This window comes from Taeniopygia guttata, chromosome 1, assembly GCF_048771995.1.
Source record: "Taeniopygia guttata chromosome 1, bTaeGut7.mat, whole genome shotgun sequence".
In the NCBI taxonomy this organism is placed as follows: domain Eukaryota; kingdom Metazoa; phylum Chordata; class Aves; order Passeriformes; family Estrildidae; genus Taeniopygia; species Taeniopygia guttata.
Window position 1 is genome coordinate 100,285,921 of NC_133024.1, and position 20,396 is coordinate 100,306,316.

The window sequence follows — 20,396 nt, forward strand, 5'->3', positions numbered from 1 at the left end:
GTTTTATACATTACAGATTTGTAAGTTATTTTTCTGTTTGAAAAATTGTCTTTATTGAGAGCTCAAATCAGCAGCATGACATGTGCCCTGCAAGAGTCTGAAGAACTAGATTATGTTCACTGAAAAAAGGTAGTTTTTAGTAAGTACTTTCAATGGTGATTCATATCTAGCTTTCTCAACAGATAAATAAGCCACAGCAAATTGCAAGTGAAATTGAGCGCAGTGCTACTTTACACCTGCATTTCAACTCCTCAGGAAGAGCAGAGAGCAGCAGTGCAGAGGACAGTACTATGTTAGAACAGGAAGGATAGAGAATTTTAGTTCTGAAGATGTACTTTTTTCATTAACTTACCATTTCCATTTGCATGGACTGAATAATCATTATTCATGAGTAGTGTTGTAGAGTTAGTGGAGTTACTGTTTGATTGTAAGGAGTTGGAAGAACTGGATACTCCTTGATTTACAGTCTGCTTCTTTAAACCATTTGTAGCAGTTCTACTCCAGTCTAAAACAGAAAATAATACAACTCACACAAGCACTATATAAAAATATAGCCAATAATGCAACTAAACTGATATTACACCAAGGCTTTACACACTTCTTGCAGCATTCTAGACAGAAATATATTGTAAGAATTTTATGAGTCTTGATGTTTAAAATTATTTAAATCTAGTTCATTTCCTCTTGTTCCTTTTTATAATACAAGCAGCCAACTGTCACAGTTTTACAGCTGTAGACCAGATCAGAAAAATAACTGAAGTGCAGTTGATTTTCTAAGTGAAAGTGTATAAAAATACATGGTTTTACAAGAGGACAACTGCTTAAAATAACATAAAGTAATTAATGTCTTTTTTGGTTTAAGCCATGCTTCACTTTGCTTTTGTGAAAATAACTGGTAAAACTACGTCTGACTCACAAGCTGGAACAAATCTTACCGTTTCTAACTGACCAAAAGTCTTCTGCAAAGACATGCCTTTACCCTGCAGTGGAAGAGGTCATCTTTCAGCAGTTAGCAGCTTAAGGAAACAGCATGTGAACATGCAAGCACTGCATCAGCTACCACCTTTAAAGAGTATAATTTTGGAGGACTATTATATCTTGGATAATAAATTAGAACTGCAACTGCAGCAACATGATCAACTGGTCTTTTGTTTGTTTTTTTTTTTGTTTTTGTTGGTGGTTTTTTGTTTGTTTTTGTAATTACTACAAAATATCAGGAACTTAACACTAAATATAATTATTCAGAAGTTTAAAAAAAAAATAAATTAATATTTACCAGAGTTTTCAGCCAGCCTGAATTTCCCACAACAAAGGTATCTTCTCCACTGTTTACGGACATTCTCCTTTGTTACACAATAGAAGATGAAAATGAAGAACCCTGCAAAGCAATTCCATAAAAGATTGTTGCAAAATTCACTTTTTTATACTTCCTAATGAACAATATTTTGGTTTTCTTTAATTTCTTTTAAATTTCTAGTAAAAAGTAATGACACATTTCTTTGCTGAAAAGGTTTACAACTCTGAATGCTGCAGAGCACCTTTTCCTTACAGAGGTTAGAGGAATCATATACACAAAAGAAAAAATAACAAATACAACCAAATACATGAAGCACGTAAAGTTTCCTTTTATCAAATAAAAATGGAAAAATGTTGTTGATCTTGAAATTTACTTAATGCTTTAGGAAAAGAATTCATAGCAATGTCAAAGAGAGGGTATGATACCACACTATTATACTATCAAGCTTTTTTAGCACACAGTGTGACACTGTTACATCTTTTATTAGCAGCTAACCTGTTATCACCAATGCTACAAAATTTTGGTACTCATCCAGAGAAAATAACTCATATCTAAAATAATAATAAGTGGTACCCCCTTTAGCACAATTTCAAATATTTGCTAGAAGGGATGTGCCCATCCCATCTCCTACCACTGCCACATTATAGTCTCTGTCTACTTCTCATTTGCTACTAACTGACACAGGGTGGCATCTAACTTTCCCTGCTTAAAAGTTCATCACAATTGTCCCCCTTTAAGGGAAAAGTGGCACTCAATCTTTGCACAGTTTCCAATCCGCAATGGGAAACAGTTGTATTACATTTAGAATGAATAATAAATAATAGTAAGTCAACACAGCAAATAGGGGAGAGGTGTATACATTGAACTGCAGTTTTCACTGCTTTAGTCTCTCTGGGAAACCATTCAGCCAGTCATCTAAGTGCCATTTAAGCATAAGTGTGGATCCAAACTTCAGAAGGGCAATTCAGGTATATTTAGGACACTGGAGACAGTCACAATACCTCCTGTTTATATAAAAATCTATGCAGCAACTCTGCTTTTGGATATGTCCAGTAGCACCCTAGCCTTTGCAAAACCTTATGTTTTCGTACCTACTTCCCATATATTCTTAAGTACTATATAAGCCACGCTTAAGAGTTGGGTCACTAACTTTCAGATGTTTCAGCCTTGCCTGTCTCAATGACCCTTTGCTGAATGTCAAATCTCTCCCAGAAGCCTTAGAGGAACTCAAGAAATTATAAGTTTTCACTACATTAATTGCATTATAACATGAACACTTAAAGTGACTGAGTATTCAAAATTCATCTGTTTGTTAGTGGAAACACAGTCACTTCCAAGGATATCTGGTTTGCATACTCTTTTAAAATTACAATACAAACATACCATACCATAAATAGTATCTAGTTTTTCTGCACCTTATCATAACAAAACTGCAATTTAAGGTTACTGTAAAGCAGTATCATCTCATCTCTAATAGAATTAATGTGCTACTGCACATATCAAATTTAAATTTTTATTGCTGAATCAAGAAAATGATGCTTCAAAATGTTGGGTTTGTTATATCATAGACAGGGAGCTGTTACATGGAGGATAAACTTACCTTGCAAAGTGTTGAAAATGGTAAAGAGGTAAGTAAATACCTCATTTACTGTGAAGAAAGCAAACCCCCAAGTAATTCCTAACAAGAATGTGAGGCCAGCAACACTCCTAAGGTCTTGGATACTGGTTTTCCTTTGAGCACCGAGTTGTTTCTTCTTTTTGATACGACAGAGCTGGATCAGCACAACAATGAACATGCTGATATTGATCAGGAATATCACGCAGAAGTATCCCACAGCAGTGATATAGAAGACAATTCTATTTTTGATCCAGCAGCTAGAACACAAGAACAGTCTGTCAACCATTACCAGAAACAGAAATTAAATGAAATAAACACGAAACAAATTTGTACTTTGTTGCATGCAAACCATTTTTGCCTTTTACGAAAGGGTGTTTTTTGGCCACAGGATATGAGCCTTCATAAAGGTGATATCCCTAAAGCACATGAGATACTGTAGAGTTATACTACTGCAAAGCACTACTATTGCTTTCTTGCCTTCCCCTCCTTTAAAGAAAAGCAATTTGTAGGACCTCCCTCCACACCCCACCCTCACCTCCCCCAATGTACTTCCCTTTAACTCACAATTCATCAGGTCCATTTATGGAAACCTTTCCAGTGGTTATAAGTCCATAATTATCTGGTGATACTGCCAACACAATGGACACAACTACAGCTGGTAACCCTAAAAGATTATGAGAAAACACATACATAAAAATCGTAAGATACAGTATTATGAGGAGTTGAAATAATTATCTTTTGCTTCAAAATCTACATATTGTTTCTGAAATTTGGCTGTTGAATTCTGCTGACTACTAGCTGTCTAAAAACTTGCAGCATTCAAACTGCTCAGGAGCACAACTTCCAAAAAAACAAGAGGAGTCCTTCACAGCTAGCTCCAAAACTTTCTGAATAAACCAACAAATACCATCAATCTTCCAATTGATTCAAAATATCTCTTACAGGATAACTGATTTTCTTTCTTACATGTTTTAAGAAATAAATAAGAGATAAAAATCAGGCCCAGAATCTATTCATCCTCTATCCAGTTAGATGTGGTTTTGCTGCCTTTTGTTAGCAACAGTGCTATTCCAGAAATGGAATATATACTCATTGGCATTTTTTCTCAAAATAATGGAAGCATGCATATTCAAAATTGGTTTTATTGTACTAGCACAAGGAAAATTCATTATCACTTTAAATTGCAGGAACTTCACTTCTGTAGCTGGGGGTACTCCATGCCTCAGAAAGGTGGAACATATAACATTAAATGACTGCCTAATTTTCATTTCTGACCTGCATCACATTCACTGAAATACTCGATATGAGGAATTATCTATTTAGCATAAAAAAGGAAAAAAAATACATACCCCAACCAACAACACAAAATTTAAGAATGTATTTCCGTACATAGGTGTTAAAGACTTTCACAAGGGCCAGATACATGTGGAAAGCTTCCAGGCCCATCCAGGTAAAGGAAACCAAGAGGAAATAGTGAAGAAATACTGCAACTGCAATGCATAGGCCTCGTGTATCATACAGTGCAATCCATGAGTCAAGGAGAAAAACTAAGTTGAGTAGAAGCAATGCAGCACACAGCTGAATAAGTATTTTGGAGGGGTAGTCTCTCCGGATTTTCCTAAAAAAAAAAAAAATTCATGAGATGACATCAGCTGTCCATAGATCCCTGGCTTACTTCCTCTCTTGCAGCTCTTGGCATTCACAAAGGCCAAGGAAAAAAAATTACATTTTCATTCATATACAATGTTGCATGTGTGGCATTTATACATGGAGATAATAATTTACAATGTACTTCCAAATTAATGGTCTGTATATATAAAGTTTTTTAGAAAAGGTTACATAAATACAAACAATCTTGGAGTTGAACTGTTTAGTACCATGGTTATTTTTTTTCCATTGTATGTTGGACTTCTTGTTACATTGCTACCCAAACCCAAAAGGTGTCTGTTCTTTATTGCTAAACTAGATCAAACTTTTAACTGGGCATCTAAAGACTTGATAGAGGCAAGTCCCAGTCTCAGCATAATGAGAGAATAAAGAAAGAATACACATGCTTTTAAAAGTGCTAAAATTCTGTACTGGTTTTCTATGTTGTGTCTTAAATACATTCCTTCACACGTCTATTATGATAATCCATTATAAAATACTTCAGAGTGCCACTTCTTCACTTGTTACTGCCTAGAGCCTCATGATAATTCACTTGTTCATAAGGTGAACATTTCTGAAGACTGAACAATCATCTCCTGGGTGAACTGGTCAAATCTGTGCATTATTTGTGGAGACAGAATCCATAACTATTGAAAAGAATTTCTCAGTGAAGACTACAATCAATCACAATTGAAGAATAATGGGATCTCAGCTGAATGGGTACTTACTCAAAAGCTATGTAGGTCACAAGAGTAACAGAAAGAAAAATTGCAGAGAGGCCACAGCCTATATACGATATAAAAGTCAGTACCAATTCTTGTCTGGGATTCAAAGGAGTATTTCCATACAAGTCCTAAAACAGAAATAGAAGTCATTTTCAGTGACCAGGTTTATTTAATGGGGAAAAAATCAAAACACACTTTCCCCTCTACACTTATAAATAAAAAAATAAAAAAGACTCCAATCTTTTCATCATGGCTCTTATAAAAGGCTAGATGAAAAAAATACCAATTTAGTCTTGTAAAGTGCAGGGAGCTGGGACTCCATGATTCTTATGGGTCCCTTCCAACTAGAGATATTACTTTATAATTCTATGACTCTAATCATGAAACCCCATTTGATTAAAAACCTGTTTTAAATTTGATTTCCTAAATTTTATTTAGAGTATAAACAGCTGCCTAAATTAAAAATCTGCAGCACTTAAAGAATTTTTTTTCCTCCAGTGGAACCCATGGACTCCCATTCAACAAGGAGTTTAAGCATGTGCCTAATTGTATGGCTATCTGTACCAACACTAAAGTGAATAGAACCTGAGTATTATTTATTAGGTTGTATGGGCTTATTGGGTCTTCACTTGCTTCAGGCAACTCAAGGTTTAATGTTTCTTGAACAAGGGTAAGATTGCATAATTTAAAAAATAATTACCATCAAAACTGCAAAACTTGTGAGATGGTTGCATGAACAGACTGTTTCATTTACTCTACTTTCTTTGACTATGCAACCTTCATATGACCAGCCTCCATGTCCACCTGTTAAAAAAAGCATCTTTGTTATTCATAAAAGGCTTCATTTATATTAACATGAATTAACATAGCTAAAACAGCATAGCATCTTGGGTGATCTCAAGTACTTACCATTTTTATTGAAGTCCCAAAAAGCACATCTAACTGTTGAATTATCCTGTTCAGGAGTGAAAACAAAACAAAACAAACTAAGTTACTAAACAATGAGTTTAGAATCAAATTATTTATGAATGATTTACAAAATTCAGGGAAGAATAAATACTGTATACAGCAAATATGCCTGTTCTATGTGAACACAAAATAAATGTAGGTGCATAAAAGGATTCATATTGCAAACTATATGCAAAAATATGCTGAATAGATTTGAAGTCACTAGACAGGAGCTAGCTCTTGTGCTTATGCAAAGATTCTGTTCCTGGCAGAACCTTTTGAATACTCTTTCAATGTCTCCCCACACCAGAGAAATTCTTGGGATTTCTTCTCCTTCTACACTTTGTAACTTTTGAAGTCATGATCATACAGAAAAGGAAAAGCCCTTTCATTTGCAAATATTTGATCACTCCTACTATCACAATGTTAAACACTTAGACACAGATTTCCTCACACACATGCAAATTCTATAAATACCAGCAGCAATACACTATATTGCTATAAATATTAATATTTCTACAGTTATAGCTCAAAACTTTTTATTATGTCAAAACAAGTAAAGATACCACTAAGCCAGCTCCTGAAAAAAGCTCCAGGTGCATTAGTGGAATCCCCACATTGTTCAGTTTATAATAATTGAATATTTTAAACTCTCTTAAGATATGAGATAGAAGACTTTAATCCCTGATGCTCCTTTCAGAAAGAGATGGTGTGTAAGAATCATAATACTTCCAGATGACACAATCCTGGTTTTCAGTTCCCCTAAGAAAACAGACTTATATTATTTTCTGGCCATGCAACACCCACAAATGTCATGACTGTAGCATCTACCATAGCAACCCATACTTTCAGTCTTCCCTTGAAGAGCTTTTATTCTTTGTAGTATAAAGCACAAGAGTAAGTAAGAAAGATAAAAGCTGGGTGAAATTGTGATAGAGCAAAACTATCTTACACTACTTGAGAACCAAAATTTATACCAGTGGCAAATAAGCAAACAGGAGTGATTTTTAATGTCCAGGTGGAGATGAAATACCCACACTGGTAAAGCAGAACAAGTTGACCTTTATTCTTAGTAAAGTGTTTCCACTACAACAGGTTTAGTGGAGGCAACAAAACTGTACTTTAAGTCTGCCAAAATGTAAATTTTACCTGATTAGGCTTGACATTCTGCAAAATGACAGTAACATTTGTCGTTAAGTTACTAATTGTGAGGTTAGCAACACTTGATGATATAACACTGCTGATTAAAGATGCATTCTTCAAGTACAGATCCTGAAATGACAAAAAAAGCTCCAGATTTTAAAATCTTAAAGGAAACAATACTAGAGTACAGCAGTCACAAGGTCATTTACTATGTAGAGCAAGCGCTGGACAAAAGTAACTAAGTCAGAAGTTTTAAAATATATTTTTTGGGGAAAAAATCCATTCGTATTTTGCTCTCAGCTTGAATTTAAAATCCTTATGAACAGTGGGCCAAACAATACCTGGAACACAGTGGTCTTTTTAAAGAAGTTGAATATAATTCTAGAAGCCAAGTCCAAGTCTTCAGTGCGTAAATTTTTCAGCAATGATGAAGGAAGTGTAATTGATCCAAGATTATTTAAATTCTGAGTTGGCTGAACTCCTAGGGAGATCTGAAAAATAAACACCAGGATTATGCTTCATTTCAGCCTCCAAATAAATAAATAATGACTTATTTTCAGTTTAAAACTTCAAAATAAATACCTCTTTAATTACTGTCACAAACCCACTCTCATTCCTCCAATGCATAAATAGCACTTATAGGACTGAAAAGAATGCATCCCATTTCAGGTCTACCTTCCACTGAAAATAATCTGGCTTTAATCATTTCCCTACAGGGACATAACACACCACTGTGTGTTTTGTATTGATTTGGAAAAGGTGAGTCACAAAAACCCAGGTAGTTCTGTGTAGGTGTAACTGTATAAGGAGACCAACATTTCACAGCATGAAAGCCTGCAAAGGCAATTAATTTTTATACCCTGTAGGAAGTATGTCAGAATTCAGAAAAAGTGAAAATAGACATTATTCGTCAATACATTTTTGAGTTCAGGAGGTTAAGTTTATGTTCTTAGATAAGAACATGAACCCTAGCTTTTTGATCTTCTGGCAAAAATTACAAAAGTAAACTAGATAAGCTACAATTCAGGTACCTCAAGAGCTTAGTGACCTAATATTGTACAAAAAGAGATCTGAACTTTTACTCATTTTGTGTGCTGCACATTTTATTTGCTGTGCTTACAGGCCAGGCCACTTTGTTTAGTACAAAATCTCTCAACATTCCTGCTGTACCTTAGTCCTTTACATATAAATATCATCACTTCAGAGTTCCTGGGAGATGTGAAACATTAGTAATATGCAGAAAGAAATTATCACAGCATTGAAAGAATGGTTGTAATAAGAGTAACAGTGTGAACTCACCGAAGCGCCCTAACAATGTGATTTAACTCATCTGTTTAGCCTAGTGCACTCCAAATGTTTTTGATCATACATCCCCTAAAAGTTTTTGATCATGGACCCCAGTATATACCTTTCCATAAGTTACATGTGTTAATTAGTTTACTAACATATTATGCAAGTTATAATTTTTTTTTTAATTAAGGAGATTAAAAATTACTTTTTAAAATGTGTTTTCTATTTATTAATCAGATAAATAACATTTTCCCGCACTGCAATGGACAGTTGTGTGCACACCCTGGGGTACTCAGACCCCACTTTGGAGATCACTGGTGTAGACAGCCATCAAAGAAATCCTGAATCAATTCCACCAAAGCACTCCTGTTGCTCTAGTTTGAAGTAGATGATACTTATTGAAAAATTTCAGTGTTTCATTGCCAGTGCCATGAAATAAAAAATCATTCCTTAGCAAATATCTGGATGTCAGCACTAGCATCTCCTACCCATCTCACATGCATGCACTATATATTGCTAAGAAATAGAAAAGAACTCAAATGTTAAACATTTATATAATTTTCAGTAACAGAAAATTTCCAGTACTACATATAGCTTACGATACGTTAAGCTATTTTCTTCTCTGAGGAGGCAGAATGTGTCAAAATTGGTCCAAAACTTTCCATCTGTCCTTGCTTAAGCCTCCAAGGCTGGTATTGTCCATTACTTTCTCTGTCAGGAGGGAGGTTTTGAATGAGATAAAGGGGATCCAACCAAACTTTCTAAGCACTTCTTTCTTGGTGAGATGCCATTAGTGACAAATGTTCTGAGCATCATTATCCAAGCAACATACATAATAGTTCTTTTCTGGAACCCTCTACAATTATCTCCTTCTAACAGATGAAGCCATCTGGCAACACTCCTTGACAAATTTCAGCACTGCCATGGTGGTTGAATAAATGACTCATAATTCAGGGGGCTTAAGGCAAAGTTATTCTGACAAGCACTTTGTCCATTCTTGTGTTCTAACTGTACCCTCTCCAACAGCTTATTAGTTCTGCCAGTTTCTGCTAAGTCAGCTCTCTTCTACACCTATTTACACAGTTGAAAATTAAAGGAAAAACTGTGAAGTGCTTAAAAAAAGTCTGACACTCACATAAACTAAAGATCCTGACACTGACATAATCAAACTCATATTCCTATAGCTATAAAACCATAAACACTTTAAAATAAATGTTTGACAATTTGTAGGTATTGTAAGTGTTTTGTAACCTGGAGATCAGCTGAGTCCTGAACAGCAAAAGACATTTGGCTGGAACGGATTCTGTTGGTTTTGACAACTGCCAGAGCCAAGGAAGGGGAGACAAATTCAGCAGATGATGTTGATAAGTTTAGTTTTAAGCCAATATAGTCCACCAACTTTATAATTCTGTTAAGAAAAAGCATACTTAATATTAACAAGCACATACATCCAAAATTCTCAAGCAAGTTACAGTTATGGAGCAATAATCCAAGTGTAATGCAAAATGATCACTTATTATGGCATCAACAAAAATACCCCCACTGCTTTCCATGGCATTATATTATAGTAGAGCTGGTAAAATTAGAATGATAGTACTTCCATTTTGAATAGCTACATAAAAGAACAAGAAATACTCTTCTGGATTATGATTATGAAAAAGTGAAACTTGCTGAAGCCAATTTGTCAAGACAGTGAATACAACCCTCCTGTAATCTATTGCCAAAATGACCTACCTGTTAGAAATTCGTGGTGGTAATGGCTGAGAAGCAGTGAGGATAGTGCTCACCTCACTAACCATCCTTTCTACATCTTTTGACTCTATTTTTCCAGCTGCTAAATCGTTTTCTATTTTGGACACGATTTGCTCAGCTGTGGCGATACTAATGGTGGTGTGTACAGATGTTATATTTGTAGTAGCTGAAAGGGTTTTTCCTGTGACAAATGAAAAGTTAAACATTGTGTTCAACAAATTATGTAAGCTTGGAGAAGCAGAAAAATTAAACAGTTCTGTTGATTAAAAAATTGTTTCACTACTTGTAAGGTTTCTCAAGTTGTCTAATTCCCCCCTATCAACTACTTTGCAGAGTGGTAATTTAAATCTGATGAAAACATAAAGCAAGGTTTCAAATTACCAACATTAATTTCAAGTTTTATTAATTTCAAAGTTTCTCACATCAGACCATTAACATATTAAATAACCTATTATTTTGAATTTTTAGCCACTGAATGCCTGAATGTAGAGTAAAATCAAGATAGTGTCAGAAATTTGAGAAGCTTGTGTAGAATTTTCATAACAAAATACACATCCACTAAGAATATTCCCAGTCAATAACAATATTTTAAGGATGATCCAACATTACTGTGCAGTATTTTAAATATTAGGTTAGTTTAAAAAAAATCTGCCTTGCTCTTTGACTTAATTTTTTTCATCCAAAAGACATTTGTTCTAATAGGAATTGACAGTTACAAACAATGATGTAGGGTGAGGTATTACTCACCAGGTCCAAAGGCATCAGAATGTATTTTTAAATACATGCACATCAACTGAAAGTTGTCTCTGTCTCAGGGTATTCACACAGAATAGAATCACAGAACCATTTAGGTTGGAAAAGACCTCTAAGATCAAACCCAGCCTTTGACTAAACATCACTTTGTAAACTAGACCACAGCACTGAGTGCCATGTCCAGTTATTTCTTGAACATCTCCAGAGATGGTGACTCCACCACATCCTTGAGCAGTCCATTCCAATGCTTAACAACCCTTCCAGAGAAGAAATTGTTCCTGATGTCCAACAACCTCCCTGGCACAGTTTGTGGTGATTTACTCCTATCCTGTCAGTTGTTGCCCAGGATAAGAGGCTGACCCACACCTAGCTGCTATCTCCTTTCAGAGAACTGTACACAGTGATAAGGTCAACCCTGAGACTCCTCCAGACCCTTCTCCAGCTCTGTTGCCCTTGGATTCGCTCCAGCACCTCAATGCCTTTCTTGAAATGAAGGGCCCAAAACTGAACACAGGATTTGAGGTGTGGCCTCACCAGTGCTGAGTACAGAGGACAAACACTGCCCTGGTCCTGCTGGCCACACTATTGCTGATACAGCCCAGGATGCCGCTGGCCTTCTCAGCCACCTGGGCACAGCTGGCTCACGTTCAGCCACTGTCAGTCAGCACTACCAGGTTCTTTTCCTTTGGGCATCTTTCAGACACTATTCCCCAAGCCTGGACTGTTCCCTAGGGTTGCTGTGACCCAAGTGCAGGACCCAGCACTTGGCCTTGCTGAGCCTTTCAAACAGTTGGCCTCAGCCCATTGTTCCAGCCTGTCCAGATGCCTCTGTAGAGCCTTCTTACCCTCCAGCAGATCAACACTCCCATCCAAAATAATTCACAAGAATTATAAGGTCACCTCTCATATATATAACATTGTTTAATGAAGTTTAAAAGCAAATCCAGTATATGGCATTCAAACAAAAATAATTATTTACTTTTCATATTTACCTGGGGTCCCATGGCCATCAGCAGTAGAATGAGGATGAGAAGCTGAGACAGAATGGTTGACAGGACTAACAGTAGGGGTCAAAGATATTGTGAAAGGAGTAAGGGGAACAATAGGTACTGTACTAACATTTTTGTGACCAGGTTGGCTTGAAGCAGGGGGAATTTGTGCAACAGATTTGGTGGTAGCCTCAAAGTGCTGATTTACAATTGGAAGCTTGTGAGGCTCAGAAGAAGAAAGTGAAGAAAGTTTAGTGTAACCTACAGAAGGAGAAAGTATTGTAAAAGTCTTGTTAAGGTGTGCAGCATCAGATTTAATTGAGAAAGCAGCATTAGTGACAGATTTTGTTGCATGTATGGGAACAGTGACAAATTTATTGGAAGTTATGGAAGAAAAAGTTGGCATGGTAGGATGAGCAAGAGACTCAGAAGAGGACCGTGTAGTGGTAACACTGGTGGAAGGCACAGAATTTTCAGATAGAGGGTTTGTAAGGGGAGATGTGGAAAGAGTCCCAGAAAAATAAATTTCTGTGAATGGTGGGATCAGTGGTCTAACTGTGGAGCTTTGTTTAGTAGAAAGTATAGGGGGGGGAATAAAAGAATTAGATTTGAGGAAAGTCTTTTTAAGGAGAGAAGGAGAATGAGAAGAAGGAACCCATATAAAATGAGGTGGCACTTGTATAGTACTGTAAAAGAAAAAAAGGTACAAAAATCCAGGTTAAGTTTAAGATTTTTTCTATTTTAAAGAAAACAAGTTATAATAGAGGAATATATATATAAATTATATAAACATACTAATAATAATGTATATTTTAAAATCAATCAGATTGGATGTTTCATTCTCTAATATTTAGAAGGTTCTTACATTCTTTTTTGCTGTAGTTGTTAATTAGCAAGTCTATAAACAAATACTACTACTGCTTTTGCTGCCTTCTCTGAAGGTGAGCTGTTGTTGAACACAAAAGCTAGATTCATCAAAGAAAAAAAGAAATAAAAAGAGATAAAGAAGAGAGGAAGGGAAAGAGGAAGGAAAGAGGAGGGAGCTACATTGGAAAATGTCAGCTTTTTCTTGTGGAGTTCTTTCTGACTATTACACTGAAGCATAGAAGTTGACTCTAGTCATGTATTAGGAAATAAGCAAGTGAAATTTTGTATTTATACTTACTACATTCGTAGTTCTTCAGCAGTCAAGGAACAATACTTCAGTGATGAACAGCAGCACTGATCTGAGATGACAAAGAAGCATTATCCTTAAGCATAACAACTGCTAATACCATAAAGTAGAGTATTTAACCATGTGTATTATGTCTTTAAACAACAGTATATACTACATAATTTATTCTTAAGTTTGTTCTCAAACAAAAGAACTCTTGACCAGTCAGAATATTGCCATATCCCCAGATTTTTGTTCAATGCCTGACAAGTTCAGATTTCTCTCTTTTTTAATTTTAAACAAACCAAAATGTTTTTGAAAAGAGACAGTATTGTGACAGCACTCCATCCTGTCACAATATCACTAAGAAAGGCTGGCTACTTAACTCTTTCAATTCAGTTGTCATTTCAGCATGACATTTATGTTCTCAGCTTATTTTACACCGAATCCTTTCAAAGTGTGCTCTAATAAAGTAGCTGGTAGCTGGCAATTTTATACCAAAATGCTTTAAAAAGTTATTTCTATCACATACAGCCCCAAAAATCAGAAGGCTGCATTTTTATGTATTTGTATTGCTCAAAACAAAAAATATTATGATCTAAAAGTAAGTAACTATTCTGTCTTTTTAGCTACTTGAAGACCACGTCTTTACATAAAATTGTGATGAGGCTGTGTTTAAAGCATAACTTACCAAGTTGACTTATTTTTGCTTTTTGCGTTAAACTACTTATATTCTCTCTCTCAGCCAGCTTCATTATGAAATTGCAGTGTGTACTAAATGAGAAGAAAAAAGCTTAAGACTCAAGAAACAGAGCTGCCTCATCATTAAAATACATGGAACTAACATCAAATGCTAAATTAAAGCACATTAGTACAAATGCTAAGTATGAAAGCACATTTTTCCTAGGCTCTGTCAGATTTGGGCATATTTTTAATGCACATGAACCACTATACCAGGTTGATTAAAAGCATTATACATCAGTTTGTGGCACTTATTGTCCCTTCTCTCTACTATGTCAATTCTTAAATGGGGTTCTCCCTGATCAACATTGGTCACCAAAGAGTTGAGAATGTTGTAAGAATAATAATGTAATCTCTGCTGTTAGTGTAAATATGACAGTGAAATCTCCACCACCTGAGGAAGCCAGCAATCTCTCTTGACTTTAGAGAGAACTTCAGTGACCCATTCAAACATGTAACTCCATCTTTATGACTACAGTTCGAGGACTTGAAGCCCTGCCTAAACTATGGAATCTCCAGTAAAAATAGTTCATATTCAGCAAATGCAAACATAGAGATGAATTTTAAAAGTTTCTTTCCAGCTCATAAGAATTAAAAGATTACTCTAGTGACTGCCAGTATATGACATGAAGGGGTGAACTGACTACTTTCTATTTTATTTGAGTGTTTTGGTCTTTTCTTTCATCCTAATCCAGGAAGATAAAGTCCAGATTCAAGTATTTGAGGAAATAAAGTTTCATTTTGGTTTAGAATACAATGTTTCCAAGCCGATCATTTTAAAGGACAATTTAATAGTGAGAAGCATTTAAACTGAGCCATCATCTATGTTTCAGGGTTTCCAGGATCACTGCTCTGAAGCAGCTTTGCCATTCTGATAATCCATTGTTTCCAGACTCTGAACTGTTTACTTCCTCAGGCTCCCCCTACCCCAAGGATAGTTGGTTTCCCAAGCAAGAACAGCATCTTGGGATGTCTCAAGCAAATCCCTCATAAAGATTGCATTGCATTTACAAGTTCTGGAATTCTGGTGCTCCCAGTCACATGACTCAGGTAATACCAAGATGCAGAAGAAATATGGCAGGGAAACCTGCGCTTCAGCAGAAGACTAATGAGAAGCAATATATTTGGGTTAAACCAAACCAACAAACTCTAAAAGGTTTTTTCAAAATCACTAATGCCAGGACAATAATTAGAAATCAGAATTTCTTTGTTAACCTATACACATTTCTCCAGCCTGTTTCTTAAACTTCTGAACTTCCTAGAGAGTTTGTCTTTTTCTTCTGTTACAGAGCCATGCATATTTTGCATATCACAACACAATATATGAGCTTTTAAATATTTTTTTCTTTAAAAATTTAAAAACAAACCTCTGGTTTTCTGCACTGCATTCCATTACAGAGGACTGTAATGACAAATGAAAACAGAAAAAAAAATGGTTTATAAGGAGAAATCAGGAGTGATGCTTTACCAGAAGAAGTCGGAAAAAAATTTTCCAGAGAGTAACAACAATCAGTAATCTTACCTCACTTACTGCTTGCAAGGTTTTGTTGAACTCTGAAATGCTTTAAAATAAAATATTACTGTTATGAAGGATTTTTAGTTATGTTTCTAAAAACAATTACAAGAATTTAAGAAAAAAACAACTACAGAGAAAAAATATTTTTCCAGGTAATCAATGATTTTTTTTAAATTACAGCTGTAATTCTGTAAAACCACCAGCATTAAGCATTTGAATAGCAGACTTTTTTTAGTCACTACACAAACAAAATTTAAACCTCTGTCATCGCATTTGAACAACAACCCATTGTAAATGTTATTTAGAAGAGCAGAAGATAAATCTTAATGTTGCCATTTGCCAAGCATTACTTGGAATAGAATTCTAAATAAAACCACAGAAATAGAACAAGTAAGAAATACGGATTTCTTCTACAAACAAGATTTGTTGGCCAAACACATCTTTTTGATTTTCAGTGTAAGTTTGGGAAATATTCACTCACTCAAACCTCTCCTTAAAAAGACTGGGATTGAAAAAACTAAACCGAAATAAAACCATAGATATGACTTCAAGAATATTTATTAAAGAACATGCAGCTAGGAAAGTTCTCTTCATAATTTCCTACCAGATAAACTAAAACCTTAAATTATAACAAGCATTTGCTGTACCATTTTGTAAAAGAAACTCCAGCAGTACATAAAGTAATTAAGAGTATTTTAATCAGTATGAATTTTATGTTAAAGAGCAAGAACTTAGAACTTGTGAAATTTTTAATGTGCAAGAATAACACAAAGTCCACTCAACACATGGAAGGTCTCACTCCAACTTTTTCAATTATAAAAAAGATTTCAATTCTTATTCAGAATTACTTACCTCAGTTCTTGTGGGGTATGTGGTGGAATTTCAATTAATTTTTTGAATTGATTGTGGGTGGTTATGTTATTAATCTGTTAGGAAAAAAGATCCCACAGCTAAGTACAACCAGTAATTTTTAGCCTTGAAAGAAAATTGTTCATTTCACACATTTTAATAGGCTGCAATTACAAAGATAAGAAGCACATTTTCTCATGAATACACTGCAACAAGTATTTACCATGACATTGTTGTCACAATTAATGTAAGGAACCATTGATCTAGTATAGACCAACCCCAAAATCTTTGTGAAAGATAGAGGGGAAAGGACAACAAACTCACCGTGTCTTGTGCTGGAAAAAGATGATTTTGGCTTAGTTTGCAACAAAGACAGTTCACCCCAGACACTGAATGAATTTTTTAACTCTAAGTGCAACAATGGGGCAGCTTCATGAATGACATATATAATAGGTGACAAAATACTGGCAATGAGAAGTCAAAAACTGTAGTGAAAGACATGATAGAACTGAGCTAAATAAGTATGATCTAGCATTAGGGTCTGGCAATATACTGAGGTTTATCTAAGAACCCTTTCTAAATATGTATTCTTATGCTCTTCTGGTCACCAGCATTACTGGTTATTTTTACATTTTGTGTAAACAGCAAGGGCCATGAGGAAAAACATCATCCAATACACATGGCATTGACCTCCCCTAAGAAATGTTCTTCTAAAAACAAAAAGAGTTTCAAGAGTTGGAAACCAGTTTTTCCAGAAGCTGTAGGTGTAATGTTACCATGCTAGGACAGTTTCAGTAGGCATTATCACCACTGAAACACAACAGAATGCAGAGATGGCTTTTGACAGGGGCATATCCCTGCCCAAACCTGATGCTCCATGTGCAGTAGCTCTTCTCTGTGTTTACACTGCTGACTAGTCATGCTTTCAAGGACTGGCATGTGAAATTTCAGGCTGAGGGCTGACAGGGATGTGTAGGATAAAGATACAAGGTTCTTTTTTCCTCCTCTCAGTTTCCATCTGTAACAACTAAACAGTCTCATCCTCATAGCATTACTTTGATACTGGTTCATGTATATGGTCCTTGCCATGCATGACACTGTCCTCTTAAACCCGCCTTGTGTTGTATAAATGGACACACTCATGTCACATAAACCTATTGCAAAATTAATAACTCAGTAACCACAAGCCAAAAGACATAGACTGATCATGCAAAAGCTTAATCGAAAAAATACACAAAAAGCCATAGAACTATTTATGAGAATCTCAACATGAATTATTCCAGGATATAATCCAACTTTAATTATGCACAAATAGTTGCCATCTAGTGATGCTCCTCTTCCAAAGACAAGTGTCTACATTAATCTCCAAAGAAAGATCCTGTGTGCCTAAACATAAATTCTTGAGATTACCTAGGGCTTCCCCCTCCTATCATTCGCTACGTAGAGAATACAGGTCCTTACTGCAGGAAGTTTATTTATCTGGAATTTTAAAATTTAGCTGCAAAGCAGCTGTTCCATCCACTGAAAATAGTATCTTCTACTGTAAACACAGTAAGATTTTTATTATTTATTTTAAGTGTAGACAAAGAAATTCACTTCAACCTTCCTTACAATAAAGTTTTAAAAGAAAGAATACTTACTATTTCTACATTTAGTGATGCATTACTTTCTTCACTTGCCTGAAGTTTTACCTTGCCCACATAGAACACTAGAACCAAAAGTAAAAAGTTAGGAAAATCAATGCTGAAACGCAGAATGTAAAATTTTTTGAAAATTGCAAAAGTTACTGTCTTGCGCTTTGATACAAGGGAAATAAGAACACTTGCACTAGTTTATCTATTTTTCCAATTGTTCTTACATCTTTTCACCTATTTTAACAAATTAACTTGTCCAATAACTTAATTATTTTTTATATATTTAATTTTGATGGCTGTCTCTAAATTCTTTTCAGTTAATCTTTCTCCAAAACAGAAAACCTGCACTTCACATTGCCATAAATAGAACTCCTTAGCTTACTTGGTTCTTGGGGGTTTTTTGCAATTCTCATCTGCAACTGTGTGCCTTTGATGAGAAACCAAAGATCAAATGTACAAGAGTCTAAATATTTATTAACCTCCTCATCTTTAATATTTTTTGAATTAATGTAAAATCTCTCTAAATTTACAAGGAAATTTATTACAAAAATAGCTTTTACATGGCAACTAAACATTGCTTCATCACTCAGAGTATAAAATAGTTGGATAAAAGGGAAGAGAAAACCACTAACCTGAATAATTACAGGCACGTGTTACATTGCATACAATAGTTTCTCCAGCTATAGGTTTGATGGGGGAAAAAACAAACAACTACTGATTAAAAAATTTAAACTTAAATCCAATATAATCCCATGTATTTACAATCATTCCAGTGTTTGAAATTTATCTTCTGGAAGTATTTGTCATATTGTCTAAGCTTCACCTCTCTACAGCACTTACTGTGACATTTTCCAAGACTTAGTATTCAGAAATATGCTGCCTTTGATTAATTAATCTTGAATAATTTTCTGCTACAGTTTTGACAGAAGACATACATGCAAGTGGTCTCAATTTTTATTTTCTTTTTTTTCAATTTAAATAGAAACAGAAACCAGCATATTATTGATAAATTCTTTAATTATCTTTAATTCTATTTAATTAAACAGAATTCAATCACTAGGCAGCATATTATCTGCTTCTGAGGATCCTACTATGGATCCATAGGATAGCATGAAGATAAAACTGTTCTACCTGATGGAATTCAAGCTATGATGGCAGCAACCATGTACATTCTTACCTAGCAGAACATGCCTTCATTTAGTTACAGCAAGCTTTTGGCTGGTCCATATTTTCCATTTTCCATATTTTTAATACAACCTAACTGCTGAGAAATAACACTGAACCTAAATTAGGGTACTGTAAACAGACAGCTCTATTGCATAATTTCAAAATAAAGCACTGCTAAGATATTTGCATCCAAGATGAAACTCCTACAATTGTTCATCAAAACAACTTCCCTTATTTAAGCAGATGGATTAGCCTCCATTAACAGAAAAAAATCAAATTCTATTTTTTCTGCTGTTATCATTAGTTAGTACCAAATGAGAAAGGAATTTTTCACCTTCCCTGTGCTGCAAACATTTGACTGTAAAAGTTAGCTGCTTTATTAGTTTTATCACCATCAATAAATAAGCCACCAGAGGTTACATACTGTAAGCTGGTGGCAATATTCAGATTATTAGGAAAAAAAAATTCAGACAGCAGTTTAGAATCAAATAAATTTGATGGTTGGACTTGATTATCTTAAAGGTCTCTTCCAACCTTAACAATTCTATGACCTTAAATTTGCCTTCCCTTTTGCTGGCAGTGAAATAGTTACAAACCTTGTATACTGCTTTTTTAAAACAATCCTTAAAAAAATAAAATGCTCATAAATAACTTATAAGCAATAATCAAATGTCAATATAACAATAAATCATCAAAATTATTTACTACATAGAGAACACCTTATAAAACCCAACACAAAATCCGAAAGTGCCACCAAAGATTAACACGAGCTCCTTTTTCCTTACAGAGCATCCATTTGTGTGCCCCCTAGCCTTAATATCTCTGCATGCCACCAAAATGCACAAAAATAGATTAGCAGTGGGAAGGATAAAAGATTGATCAAAGATCACTAGGGCTTCCAGTTCCATGAAAGCATCAGATAACACAGCTGCAATGTTTCTGCAGGTCATGTTCACACAGCCGAATTATCTTTGTCACTAAGGCTCCAAGCCAGTTCTTCTTCCACTTGCACTAACTCAGGACAAATCCATTGTAATGAGGCTACTGAGCTTCTATATGGATAATTAAAAAATAAAATTCTGTCTATTCCTGGTCCTACTGGGCCTGCCCTGTGGTCAAATACAATGACTGTATTCAATTGGCTTCAATCTGCTAAAAGGCATGAAGATTTCTT

At 35.1% G+C, this 20,396-nt stretch overlaps 1 protein-coding gene across 1 annotated transcript in view; it reads right to left on the reverse strand.

Moving 5' to 3' along the window:
- The window catches only part of ADGRG2 (adhesion G protein-coupled receptor G2), a 60,035-nt gene that overhangs the window by 4,987 nt on the left and 34,652 nt on the right, over window positions 1–20,396 (reverse strand). The window contains exons 8-27 of the mRNA XM_030281711.4: window positions 18,688–18,735; window positions 18,062–18,129; window positions 16,425–16,498; window positions 15,579–15,618; window positions 15,424–15,458; window positions 14,007–14,089; window positions 13,328–13,388; window positions 12,166–12,848; window positions 10,403–10,601; window positions 9,920–10,076; window positions 7,720–7,869; window positions 7,385–7,507; window positions 6,197–6,242; window positions 5,988–6,091; window positions 5,291–5,415; window positions 4,265–4,533; window positions 3,480–3,579; window positions 2,898–3,172; window positions 1,277–1,378; window positions 353–505 (exon numbers count right to left, since the gene is read on the reverse strand). Coding sequence (XP_030137571.4) covers window positions 353–505; window positions 1,277–1,378; window positions 2,898–3,172; window positions 3,480–3,579; window positions 4,265–4,533; window positions 5,291–5,415; window positions 5,988–6,091; window positions 6,197–6,242; window positions 7,385–7,507; window positions 7,720–7,869; window positions 9,920–10,076; window positions 10,403–10,601; window positions 12,166–12,848; window positions 13,328–13,388; window positions 14,007–14,089; window positions 15,424–15,458; window positions 15,579–15,618; window positions 16,425–16,498; window positions 18,062–18,129; window positions 18,688–18,735 — 2,895 coding nt within the window. The remainder of the gene's footprint in view (window positions 1–352; window positions 506–1,276; window positions 1,379–2,897; window positions 3,173–3,479; window positions 3,580–4,264; window positions 4,534–5,290; window positions 5,416–5,987; window positions 6,092–6,196; window positions 6,243–7,384; window positions 7,508–7,719; window positions 7,870–9,919; window positions 10,077–10,402; window positions 10,602–12,165; window positions 12,849–13,327; window positions 13,389–14,006; window positions 14,090–15,423; window positions 15,459–15,578; window positions 15,619–16,424; window positions 16,499–18,061; window positions 18,130–18,687; window positions 18,736–20,396) is intronic.